A 13632-nucleotide genomic window follows, 5' to 3' on the forward strand; every position below is an offset into this window, starting at 1 on the left:
AAGTGAATAATAAATTACAATAACCTTAAATAAGTTTACAGTATAAAAAATGACATCATATTACAAAGATGATTACATAACAGGGCGTGGTAACACATGAAAACGAAAAAATTAACCAATGATAAACAATCGGTGATTACTAAGCGAGATACTATGACAATGCGGTACAAAACTCAAAAGACACAAACCAAATAAGAATAAATAATCGAATATAATACAAATAAGATTAATATCAAAAAAGTAACGCGATTCGTCGAGTCAGCCGAAAGTGTGAAGGGACCCGCATGTAAAATATTCAATGTTCAAAAAAGGCGGTCCCAAAATCCCCAAACAAAGCCCTTGAAACTATGCCGCGGCAAGGCACAACAGGCGCCCTAAACAGGGCCCTTAAACAACAATAATGTAATAAATTCCCCGATGGGGGCCCCTGAGAAAACCTAGCGCTAACAAAGCTAACAAGATCCAAGGTCAGGGCCTTTGAACACCTGAACTAAGATAACCGCCAAATTTGCAAGTTATTTTTGCGCTAATTGTAGTTTATTCTTTTTTTCGAGTGGAATTCCTGACGTTTGTTCAAGCCAAAAGGTGCCAGAGAGAACAACTGTGCACTCCAATATGCCTCTTTAGTGATTAAAAGCGTTTCGATGTTACTTGTATTGTTTGCATTTATCTGCACTTGATCAATACACTGGAAAGAAAAGTCGTTTAAGTCGTGCGGTGTTCTGTTGAAATGCACCGCTACCTCACAAGTCTTTTTCTTGGTCAGCATAGCAGACTTGTGGTTGCGAAATCTAACTCTAAAATCTGTTGTTGTAGAGCCAATGTATTGTAAGTTACATTTCTTACACGAAGCCAAATAAATGATATTTTTTGAATCACAGGAAAGTTTCAATCGTATCTTATAGCTCTTGCCTGTTTGAAAACTTTGGAAAGAATTTGATTCAACAAAGTAGTTGCGACAGAGATCACATCTTGTTCTTTTGCATTTAAAGCAACCCTTAACCTCAACAACCTCTTCAATCTTAGTGTTAGAGCCATAACGAGATGGCGCTAACAACTCCTTAAGGTTTTTAGATCTTCGAAAAGAGGCTATGATGGAATTTGGCGGAAAAAATTCTTTTAATTTGGGGTTGGATTCCAAAATACCTAGGTGTTTTCTGATGATGCGACCAACATCAGGTAAATTTGGATTAAATGTTGTTACAAATGGAAACAATTTCTTCTCAGCTTTGGCACGAGTTCTAAGTAAGTCAGTTCTAGATGTAGTTAAGGCTTTAGAAAATTGATCTTCCACTAGTTTTGTGGGATAACCCTGATTGACTAGATAACCCTTGTATTCAGTTGTTCTCTCGGCAAGAAATACTTGTTCAGAGCAGTTTCTCTGTAACCTAGTTGCTATGCCATAAGGGATAGCCTTGAAAACGTGTTTGGGGTGAGCACTTGATGGTGGAAGATACAAGTGGCTATCAGTTGGCTTTGAATAAACGTCTGTCTGGATGAAACCCCCGATGAGATGTAAAGTTAAATCTAGCACGTGAAGCTCGCGTTCAGAAAAAACTAATTCAAATTTAATGGTAGGATATAGGGAATTTATAAAGTCAGTAAACTCATGCAGTGCAGGAAGGCCTTGTTGCCAGAGATCAAAAACATCGTCACGGTATCGCCACCATAAAGTCGGCTTTATGGGGCCAGAAAATTTAGCTTGATAATCTATTTCCCCCATGGCAAGATCCGCGTAACTACAGGCGTTCTTTGGGCCCATGGCTGTGCCATGAATTTGTAGGAAAAAGTTTTCCTTAAAAACCGAGTGATTGCTCTTCAAACAAATTTCTACTGCTTCTAAAATGCAATTAGTGGATGGAAGCTGGTTTTCTCTGGCATTCAGTGCCTTCTTTACTGCAGTAAGACCAAGTTGATTATCTATGTTAGGGAACATTGACACAACATCCCAAGAAACTAAAAGGGTGCCTTCGGGAAAAGGGCCACTCCTGTTAAGATCCTCAATTCTATTAAGTAAATCGGTCGTATCCTTGATGAAAGATGGCAACTTACGAGCCAACGGTTGCAAGTAAAATTCACTGAAGGCTGAAAGATTTTCTATGGCCGTACCACAACACGATGTGATAAGCCTGAGTGTATTCCCTGCTTTGTGGGTTTTAATATTACCGAAGGCGACCCCTGGTTTGGCTTTTTTGTTAATTATCCAATTAGCTAATTGGTCTGAAATTTCACCTTTTCTGACCCATTTGTTGCACCAACTTTCAACTACAGCCAAATGCCTATATGTAGGATCTTCCTGTAAGGATTTATAATGGAGCTGGTTATGAAGCTGGCCAAACATTTTATCCTCGTATTCCCCTTTATCAATTAAGACGAAACGAGAACCCTTATCTTGTATCCGAATTACTACATCAGAATTTCTAAATTGCTTTAACGCAACCCGTTCCCCTTTGGTTAAATTATCTCTAGCTGATTTAATGTCGCGAGGGTTTATCAAATCACGCCTAACACTAGATAGAAAAAGTTCAAGTTCTGGATACCTTGATGGCGGTGGCTTCCATTTCTTTTCCTTTGGGACTTGAGGAAGGTGACTAGGTGGTTCTTGGCTATCCTCAGGATTGCTTTCAATGAAAAATACTGCTGTCCGCAAGCGGGCTTCAAAAGCTTCCAAATCATCATATACACGCTGCCAATCAACATCTTTTGGCATGGGGCAGAAAGATGGTCCTTTCTTGAGTAGATTGGTTTGGTCTTGATTGATGGACTGGCTTGAAAGGTTGATGGGATCCAACTGATCTGATTCGCTAGCAGTCGTTCTAACAGGCCTCCTGCGCTTTCGACGAAAAAGTTTTCGTTTCCTCAGTAGCCTGTGTAGCCCGTGGAAACGGCGGTTTTGTGTGGCGGTTATAGTGGGTAGATCTATGGTGTTACTGGATGAAAGTAATTCCTGATCCAACGGAATTGTTTTTAACAACTTTCTTTGCTCGCGTTCTTTCAAAATGCGAAGTAGGTTGAAGTTTTCCGTTTTCAGGCCATTCCAGATATAGTTCGCAGAGCCAGAATTAATGGATGAGAAGATTTGTTCCCTACAGGATTGGAGCTTTCGTTGTAGACAATCGACTTTGTTCCGCGAGGCTTGTAAGACAGCAACGCAAAGTTCCCTTGACGTTCGTTGGAGTGAAAGCTTACAAAGCTTCACGAGGTCAACATCATCGACGTTGAGTGCCAAATTAAAATTCAAACTAAAACCAGCCGGGATAACATTGTTATCCAAGCAGTTCATAAGAAAAGTACAATGGTGTTGGTATCTGGACAGTTTGTCCCAGACACGTGCTGCTTGTGCTACCGTGGAATTAAGTAATGGCATCTCTGGATCAACTTGGGCAGATGATTCACAGGCGGACGAAAGCTGGATACAAGGTATTAATAAAAAGTTAAGATGCTTCGAGCCAACAGGGATGCCACGCGCCAGAAGGATCCAAAAGGATTCGTAGTTGGTGCAACAAATGGGTCAGAAAAGGTGAAATCTCAGACCAATTAGCTAATTGGATAATTAACAAAAAAGCCAAACCAGGGGTCGCCTTCGGTAATATTAAAACCCACAAAGCAGGGAATACACTCAGGCTTATCACATCGTGTTGTGGTACGGCCATAGAAAATCTTTCAGCCTTCAGTGAATTTTACTTGCAACCGTTGGCTCGTAAGTTGCCATCTTTCATCAAGGATACGACCGATTTACTTAATAGAATTGAGGATCTTAACAGGAGTGGCCCTTTTCCCGAAGGCACCCTTTTAGTTTCTTGGGATGTTGTGTCAATGTTCCCTAACATAGATAATCAACTTGGTCTTACTGCAGTAAAGAAGGCACTGAATGCCAGAGAAAACCAGCTTCCATCCACTAATTGCATTTTAGAAGCAGTAGAAATTTGTTTGAAGAGCAATCACTCGGTTTTTAAGGAAAACTTTTTCCTACAAATTCATGGCACAGCCATGGGCCCAAAGAACGCCTGTAGTTACGCGGATCTTGCCATGGGGGAAATAGATTATCAAGCTAAATTTTCTGGCCCCATAAAGCCGACTTTATGGTGGCGATACCGTGACGATGTTTTTGATCTCTGGCAACAAGGCCTTCCTGCACTGCATGAGTTTACTGACTTTATAAATTCCCTATATCCTACCATTAAATTTGAATTAGTTTTTTCTGAACGCGAGCTTCACGTGCTAGATTTAACTTTACATCTCATCGGGGGTTTCATCCAGACAGACGTTTATTCAAAGCCAACTGATAGCCACTTGTATCTTCCACCATCAAGTGCTCACCCCAAACACGTTTTCAAGGCTATCCCTTATGGCATAGCAACTAGGTTACAGAGAAACTGCTCTGAACAAGTATTTCTTGCCGAGAGAACAACTGAATACAAGGGTTATCTAGTCAATCAGGGTTATCCCACAAAACTAGTGGAAGATCAATTTTCTAAAGCCTTAACTACATCTAGAACTGACTTACTTAGAACTCGTGCCAAAGCTGAGAAGAAATTGTTTCCATTTGTAACAACATTTAATCCAAATTTACCTGATGTTGGTCGCATCATCAGAAAACACCTAGGTATTTTGGAATCCAACCCCAAATTAAAAGAATTTTTTCCGCCAAATTCCATCATAGCCTCTTTTCGAAGATCTAAAAACCTTAAGGAGTTGTTAGCGCCATCTCGTTATGGCTCTAACACTAAGATTGAAGAGGTTGTTGAGGTTAAGGGTTGCTTTAAATGCAAAAGAACAAGATGTGATCTCTGTCGCAACTACTTTGTTGAATCAAATTCTTTCCAAAGTTTTCAAACAGGCAAGAGCTATAAGATACGATTGAAACTTTCCTGTGATTCAAAAAATATCATTTATTTGGCTTCGTGTAAGAAATGTAACTTACAATACATTGGCTCTACAACAACAGATTTTAGAGTTAGATTTCGCAACCACAAGTCTGCTATGCTGACCAAGAAAAAGACTTGTGAGGTAGCGGTGCATTTCAACAGAACACCGCACGACTTAAACGACTTTTCTTTCCAGTGTATTGATCAAGTGCAGATAAATGCAAACAATACAAGTAACATCGAAACGCTTTTAATCACTAAAGAGGCATATTGGAGTGCACAGTTGTTCTCTCTGGCACCTTTTGGCTTGAACAAACGTCAGGAATTCCACTCGAAAAAAAGAATAAACTACAATTAGCGCAAAAATAACTTGCAAATTTGGCGGTTATCTTAGTTCAGGTGTTCAAAGGCCCTGACCTTGGATCTTGTTAGCTTTGTTAGCGCTAGGTTTTCTCAGGGGCCCCCATCGGGGAATTTATTACATTATTGTTGTTTAAGGGCCCTGTTTAGGGCGCCTGTTGTGCCTTGCCGCGGCATAGTTTCAAGGGCTTTGTTTGGGGATTTTGGGACCGCCTTTTTTGAACATTGAATATTTTACATGCGGGTCCCTTCACACTTTCGGCTGACTCGACGAATCGCGTTACTTTTTTGATATTAATCTTATTTGTATTATATTCGATTATTTATTCTTATTTGGTTTGTGTCTTTTGAGTTTTGTACCGCATTGTCATAGTATCTCGCTTAGTAATCACCGATTGTTTATCATTGGTTAATTTTTTCGTTTTCATGTGTTACCACGCCCTGTTATGTAATCATCTTTGTAATATGATGTCATTTTTTATACTGTAAACTTATTTAAGGTTATTGTAATTTATTATTCACTTGCACTGCAACTGATGAAGGTCTTTGACCGAAACGTTTATTTTTATTAAATTTTTAAACCTTTTTTTTAGATTTCTTAGATTTTTTACTGTATATATATATTTTTTTTCGCTCGAAGTTGTCCGTCCTCGTTTTCCACAATTGCCTATATATATATATATATATATATATATATATATATATATATATATAACAGATAAATTGTATTGTATAGTTTTGAGTAAAGGCAGGTTTTCAAATACTACTACTAATAATAATACTGAAGAGCAAAGTCGTGTACTCATAATTTGGTGAAAAACAGTGAGGCACTACATGTACAGTAAATTATGCATATTTGGTGATGGTATTTTTAAGAGACCAACCTGTTCAAATTGCAATAATACTGCTTAATGTTTGCACGCAGTTATGACATCATATTTAATTTGAAGATGTCATAAAACCCCTTCTAAAACCTCTTCTCTTTAAATCCATTCCACCAAATGTATATTTTAAAACAGACTAGAGGAATTATGATCATACCAAAAACCAATCCTCTCTTGAGGAATGGTTCTCGTGCAACAACAGTTAAAAGCAATTTGTGTCCCCTGCCAGAACCATACCTGCCTGTACTGTTTCTGTACATTAATCGATCCCTTATCTCTTTTCTTTCATTTTTGGACAGATGCTAAGCATCTGCTTAAAGAAAGTGTTATTACTGTGTTTTTCTAATTGGTTTTGCCTTCAAAGGAGATGAAAATTATATCGCTGCAAGAATGTGACATTGCAAATTACACTTTTTGATGCTAACAAGGGCAGGAAAAACTTATTGACTAGGACTTTTTTCAAGTTCTTAATTATTATGGTATCAATTATTGTTCTGCTCATTCAGGAAATTAGTCTGAAAGATAAGTGCAACACAAAAAAAGCATACCAACTTCAATAATCAACGAGTCTCTGTTTTTGGACTTTTGTTTTTGAAGTGTTCTCTAACATTAACAATATTATAAGATCTGATTTGATTTTTGATGTATCAACAAACAGTTTTTACCTTTAAACAGCTCTTGATTCCTTCTTTCGAAAATTAAGAATTTTACGTGATGTTAGTAGTAATGGTTGCTGATATGGCCGGTAACCAATCAGGAGCTGAGAAAGACAATAGGCTATTGTTTGGAGAACAATGGATTCTATTGATTCTAAACCGACGGATGACTGGGATCAGTCTCACGGATTTCCATGGCGACACAAATCACGCCAGGGTCACGCCAAAAATGTCATGCAGCTTCAAAATTGATACTTACCGTGTCCTGTGGTCTTAAGCAACAGAAGTCCGTCTGGCAAGCGGCCATGATGAAGACTGAGAGACTTGGGTCTGAGGTCTGACTATAGGGAGGCTATTCCAAAGCATCATGGGATGATAACATCATCGGGAACCTATCAAAGGAAAGAAATCAGAATGAATTAAAGTACTTACAGCTGGGCTTCCCCAGTCCCCTCTTTTAAGGAGAGTATTATACCAAACATCACACAATGTCAAATGTCACGAACTTTTATGTCAAAACTTTTGCGCTAACATTAAGAGATATGACGTCATTGCCATTTTGATCAAGTAAAAAGACCGGTTTCTATCATCATCACACAATTTTTCAAATGAACTTTAATGTCCAAAACGTTTGTGCTAAAATTACAGAAAGCTGGTCATTGTGTCTCAAATAAGATGACACTATCAAAAAAATGGAACAAATAATTTTATCTGGCATGAATGCAATCCTTGACGAGTAACAAATAATAAGCAAAGGCAAAAATATATAGGGTAAAAGGTGAGATGAAAAAATGTACAATTGAAATACTTCAAGTGGAAATGAATTGCTATTGGCAGTTTGCAATAAAATCTAAACTCCTTGATCTTGACTGTTCCCTTGAGAAAAGTATCATTCAAGGGAATCGTGAACAAACAAAAGGCATTTAGGGGCGACCATTGAAGAATCAACATAATTAGTCAGGGATGAAACATGGAATAAATTAAAACCGAAAAGCACATGTTTAGAAGCTGAAATCATGTTAGACTGTATCTTAACCCTTGAGAATAACATCGAAGGAATTTCAAACAAACATTTTGCGCTTCAAGTAAAGATCTAACTTCATTTACCAACACTGCAAACTAATCGCTTGTAATAAAACAGCCACTTGAATAATAAGTAGTTTTAGACAGGTATAAAATCACTTACATTAACCATAGTCCTTTCCTCCAAAGCATCACACAGCTCTTGATCACTTAGATCTGTAATCGCCAAGACAAGAATGAGAAGACGTGTGTCCAACTTTGTCACGAGTAAAATGAATTCTCTCAAGACTGTTTGACTTATAAATGGGTATTCACAAAAGAATAGACAATGTCACATGGTTAACAACCAATGAGAAGACGGGAGATAGGGGGTATGCGATATCACGTTTAAAATTAAACAAAGAGTCTGATGTTTACTTTACAATGTTTATTGAATAATAATAACTCCAAAGGGAGAATTGATTACAAATCTCTTGGCACAGAAAAAACACTAGAAGATGTCCCAAATATCCCATTTCCTACCAAAAAGCACCATGGGATCCCTAGTAGAATAGAAATGAGAGAAGCATTTCGGTTTAAGACACCCTCCAGTATTTTGATTGTGGGTCCCTCTGGCTGCGGAAAGACTTGTTTTACTGAATCGTTGCTCTTGGATCATTTGGAAGAATTGTTTGTAGACCCTCCCCCTACAATTCATTATTGCTACGGGGCATGGCAAGATGGATTAAAATCCAAGACATGAAAGATGCTGGTGTGCAATTTCATAAAGGGATTCCAGAGTCAGATCATCTCAAGTCATGGTTTCCGAAGGGTGGATTACTTGTGTTAGATGATCTGATGGCAGAGGGAGGTGAGGACAAAGAGTTGCTGGACTTATTCACCAAACACTCTCACCATCAAAATATCATCGTGTTGTACTTGTGCCAAGACATGTTTCCACCAGGGAAATACGCTAAGAGTATTTCCAGAAACGCACACTTCATCGTAGCCTTCAAAAATCCAAGAGATCAATTAGTGATGAAGAATTTACTGCTTCAAGCTTTTCCCACTTGCTGGCAAGACATGATGGTCGTGTATCAAAAAGTGATCCAACGACTGTTTGGGTACACGGTCCTGGATTTACATCCCACCAGTGATGACAGGAAACGCGTATTTAGTCACCTCCTGACACACGAAGGATACCCGCACTGGCATCAGAGAAAGAGAGAGGATGTCTGATCATTGACTAAAATGGTATACCAACAGCCGAGACTAGTCCTACAACAACAACTTGCGAGAAACCTTGAAAGTAGACGAGAAGCCCAGAATTCAAACCACGACAGAACAGATTTGTACAGGCAAAGAAAAAGTTAAAGTTGTTATCAATTCTCCCTTTGGAGTTGTTATTATTCAATAAATGTTATAAAATAAATATCAGACTCTTTGTTTAATTTTAAACAATTTAATGACATAACTGGAGGTATACCCTCTATCCCCCGTCTTCTCATCGACTCTTAATCATGTGATATCACATACCCCCTATCTCCTGTCTTCTCATTGGTTGTTAACCACGTGACATTGTCTATTCTTTTGTGAATACCCATTTATAAGTCAAACAGTCTTGAGAGAATTCATTTTACTCGTGACAAAGTTGGACACACGTCTTCTCATTCTTGTCTTGGCGATTATGGATCTAAGTGATCAAGAGCTGTGTGATGCTTTGGAGGAAAGGACTATGGTTAATGTAAGTGATTTTATACCTGTCTAAAACTACTTAGTATTCAAGCAGCTTTATTGGAAGCGATTAGTTTGCAGTGTTTGTAAATGAAGTTAGATCTTTACTGGAAGCGCAAAATGTTTGTTTGAAATTCCTTCGATGTTATTCTCAAGGGTTAAGATACAGGCTAACATGATTTCAGCTTCTAAACATGTGCTTTTCGGTTTTAATTAATTCCATGTTTCATCCCCCGACTAATTGTGTTAATTCTTCAATGGTCACCCAAAATGCGATTGTTCACGATTCCTTTGAATGATACTTTTCTCAAGGGAACAGTCGAGATCAAGGAGTTTAGATTTTATTGCAAACTGCCATTAGCAATTCATTTCCACTTGAAGTATTTCAATTGTATTTTTTTTCTTCCCACCTTTTACCCTATATATTTTTGCCTTTGCTTATAATTCGTTACTCGTCAAGGATTGCATTCACGCTAGATAAAATTATTTCTGTTCCATTTTTTTGATAGTGTTATCTTATTTGAGACACAATGACCAGCTTTCTGTAATTTCGGCACAAACGTTTTGGACATTAAAGTTCATTTGAAAAATTGTGTGATGATGATAGAAATCAGTCTTTTTACTCAATCAACATGGCAATGATGTCATATCTTTTAACGTTAGCGCAAAAGTTTTGACATAAAAGTTCGTGACATTTGACATTGTGTGATGTTTGGTTTAATACTCTCCTTACGAGAGGGGGACTGGGGAAGCCCAGCTGTAAGTACTTTAATTCATTCTGATTTCTTTCCTTTGACTGGTTCACGATGATGTCATCGTCCCATGATGCTTTGGAATAGCCTCCCTATAGTCAGACCTCGGACCAAAGTCTCTCAGTCTTCATCATGGCCGCTTGCCAGACAGACTTCTGTTGCTTAAGACCACAGGACACTGTAAGTATCGATTTTGAAGCTGCATGACATATTTGGCGTGACCCTGGCGTGATTTGTGTCACCATGGAAATCCGTGAGACCAATCCCAGTCCTCCGTCGAGGCTGAGTGGGCTGTTTTCCAACATGGCCGACTGTCATGGGCTGTCGACTGTCATGCCATCTTGAATTCTTAATTTGTTTCCGGACTGGTCCCATTTTTCAAGGCGCCATCTTGGATTTGGAGAACAATAGAATCCATTGTTTTCCAAACAATAGCCTATTGTCTTCCTCTGCTCCTGATTGGTTACCAGCCATATAAGCGTCCATTACTACTGATGTTGCATTATCAGCTATGACATCATACTTTGATAAAATTGTTGTCAATTTTGTTGTTAAAATTTTGTTTTTTGTTTTCTTACATTTTGAAGTTATGATGTCTCTAGCATGTGTACTTGTCATACATTGTATATTAATTTATTGCTTACTGATTAGATGACTATGGATGGCAAATATGTGGAAGACTTGTTGGAACCTCTGAAGAGTTCCTTTCAGGAGATTCTGATTACACAGCCGAAGGGGAAGCTAAATGTCTCAACTGAAGGATTGTATGGGTAATGTTTTTTAATAATATAGTTTAGTTTATAACCAAAGGTAATATGTATACACAAATTCATTGCAAGGCTGTGGTCTAAGAAAAATTACGAGGAGTCCAAAGTTTCCTAACCATGAAATCCTGAGCGCCCAGTACTTAAAGTGCACCTAACCCCCAAAATTTTTTTTCGCTAGAACGAATCTACTTATTATTTGAAATAGTTCTGCGAAAAAAGTTTTGAATTCCGTTAAATCCTCGATTTTCTGTGCCACGACGACATCTCGAAAATAGCTCCAAAACACCGCCATTTTGTTTCACGACCGAGTTTGAGGAGAATGGGTCCAGCGGCTCTTGTGACGTCTACCCAGGAAGGTTGGATATCTCATTTCCTCTCATTTCCTTCAGGATGGTGCAATACACATTCGAAAAGTGCGCAGAAAACGCCTTCCAGAGGTGCTATCGGCTGTTGCAGCAATATTCCAGATTTAAAGAAAGATATACTGTACAATTTACTGACGATGATCGGCTAATGGTGCAATAAAGACGTAAACGATGGTTGATTTTGTCGAACCGAAACAAGCGAACTGAATCTGTGAGAACCATTGAAGAACTCTCACTGGAATTTGTTCGCAGACTTTCGAACGCTATTTTCATAAATTTTCTGCTTAAAGCTAACCAGAAATTTGTAGAAATACTACCTACAACCTATATCTTCCAATCCCGTAATATTTATAACATAACCGGCAAAGTTGTGTGATCCGGTCATGATCAAGAAGCGTTATACTGATATGTAAATAGATCGCAACTGTACGCCGCTAACCAACACTTATTTCTCTTTCGATTTAGATGAAAGTCGAAGATTAATCCTGTAGAATTACATGATAACAAAATTGTTAGACTCACAGAGTTTTTCGAAGGTTTGGAAATCAGCAGTGCGACAAAGATTCTGTGCAATAGCGTCGAAAATATGACCGCGTAACATTATCTGCGGACCGCTTAGGGAACACATCCTTTTCGCTTATCCGACGAGTTTCACTGCAAACTTTGAGAACAATTTACATTGGTTATTTGGAGTTACGACTTAAAACGTGTGACAGTGTGAAATCGGTAGTTGTATGAAATGTTTCCTTCCGCCTTGCTTCCCGCAACTTCAAAAATACAGGTCCAAACAAGACGATTTTCAATTGATCGAAGCCAATGTTTTGGAGGTCATCAAGTCTCGAAAACTGCAACACGTACGTCGCTCTTATAAACATGAAGCATTCAACTGAAAGTAAAACACAAACTGGATTTAACAGAACCTTGACAAAATACATTCTCGGTAAGGACAAATGTAAACGGGCTATAAACACGCGTGGGAATCTTATGTTTAGTTGACGAAATTACCATCCAAAGCAGTCCTTGAGTTTTCTTTCCTGCTTTTCGTTTGCCTGCTCCTCCACTTCGTATCTAGCTTTCCATTCCTAATATACAAGCAGCTCGTCCGCAAAGACGTCTTCCCCGTCGTCGCTTGAAATATTGTAAATTGCTCTCAAAGCTCTAAGCAGTGAGTTCACAGTTGTCGAACGTGCTCGATCGAAGTTTATTTCGGAGCCTTCCGAATCGAAACTTAACTCTGACTCCAGTGACGAAAAAGAAATGATTCTGAGACAAAACTTGGACGTTTTAGTCCCAAAATACATCGGAACGATTAGTTTTGCGTTCTATTTTCTCGAGCAAATACAGAGAGTTGACTGAGGCGCTATTGTGTTTGGTTCCTGGGTAGACGTCATCAGGTACCGCCGCCCCAGACTCCCTAAAACGCGGTCGTGAAACACTTAATCGTGACTTTGAAAGGGCATAGAAAATCGAGGATTCAACCAAATTCAAAAATTTCTTCGCCCAAATGCTTCAAATAAAGTCTAGATTTGTTTTAGCGAAAAAAAAATTTGGGGGTTAGGTGCACTTTAAGCATATGGAAAAAAGGAAGTTTTTCCTGCTCCTCAAAGGCAAAAGTTAGTTGCCAGGACACAGCCCTACACTGTACATGCATAGTGTACTGCTATGTAACGTGTGATTTTCCTTCATTTAATTGGTGTAAAATAATGTTATTACAGTGCTGGAAGTCTTTCAAATCTTCATTTTGGTCGGACACCTTATTAATTTGGCTGGCACAGAATTAGCCTAATTGTTTAGCGCAATGAAACTTATTAGCAAGTAATGATTTTCAAAGCAATTTTATCAACACATTTTTCAACTGGTTTTTCATGTATTATTCTGATCCAAAAGGCACAATTTGAAATGCTTTTGCGATTTACTTGAGATCAAACATAGAGAATGTTTAATTCTTGTATATTCTCTTTGCCATAAACCATAATTTAAGGCACTGATATTACCTTTTTTAATCACATCTTGTTCGCGCAAAATTCATGTTTTACCGATTTTCTTTTCTTGTGTTTTTCATTGCCATGGAAACATCGATTGCATTAAGAAATACATCATACAAAACTTCAATCCATTTTCAATGACTGGTTTTATTTTGGTGTCGCTAAGGGTAGACTCTTAAAAAAGCTGATTGAAAATGTTTGGCGTGGTCCAGAAAAAACTGTATAGAGACACCTTAAAACAACCATTTTGTTTCAATAT

General features: G+C 38.3%; 2 protein-coding genes across 2 annotated transcripts in view; one reads left to right on the plus strand and one right to left on the minus strand.

Annotated features, from left to right (window-relative positions):
* LOC145491805 (uncharacterized) overlaps nt 1-13632 on the minus strand; it is a 130616-nt gene that overhangs the window by 63098 nt on the left and 53886 nt on the right. The window lies entirely within an intron of this gene.
* LOC145491891 (uncharacterized) lies at nt 8503-9009 on the plus strand. Its single transcript, XM_081471174.1, has one exon. The coding sequence runs from the start codon at nt 8503-8505 to the stop codon at nt 9007-9009; it is 507 nt and encodes a 168-aa protein (XP_081327300.1).

The sequence above is a fragment of the Orbicella franksi genome, chromosome 7, assembly GCF_964199315.1.
Source record: "Orbicella franksi chromosome 7, jaOrbFran1.1, whole genome shotgun sequence".
Taxonomy (NCBI): Eukaryota; Metazoa; Cnidaria; class Anthozoa; order Scleractinia; family Merulinidae; genus Orbicella; species Orbicella franksi.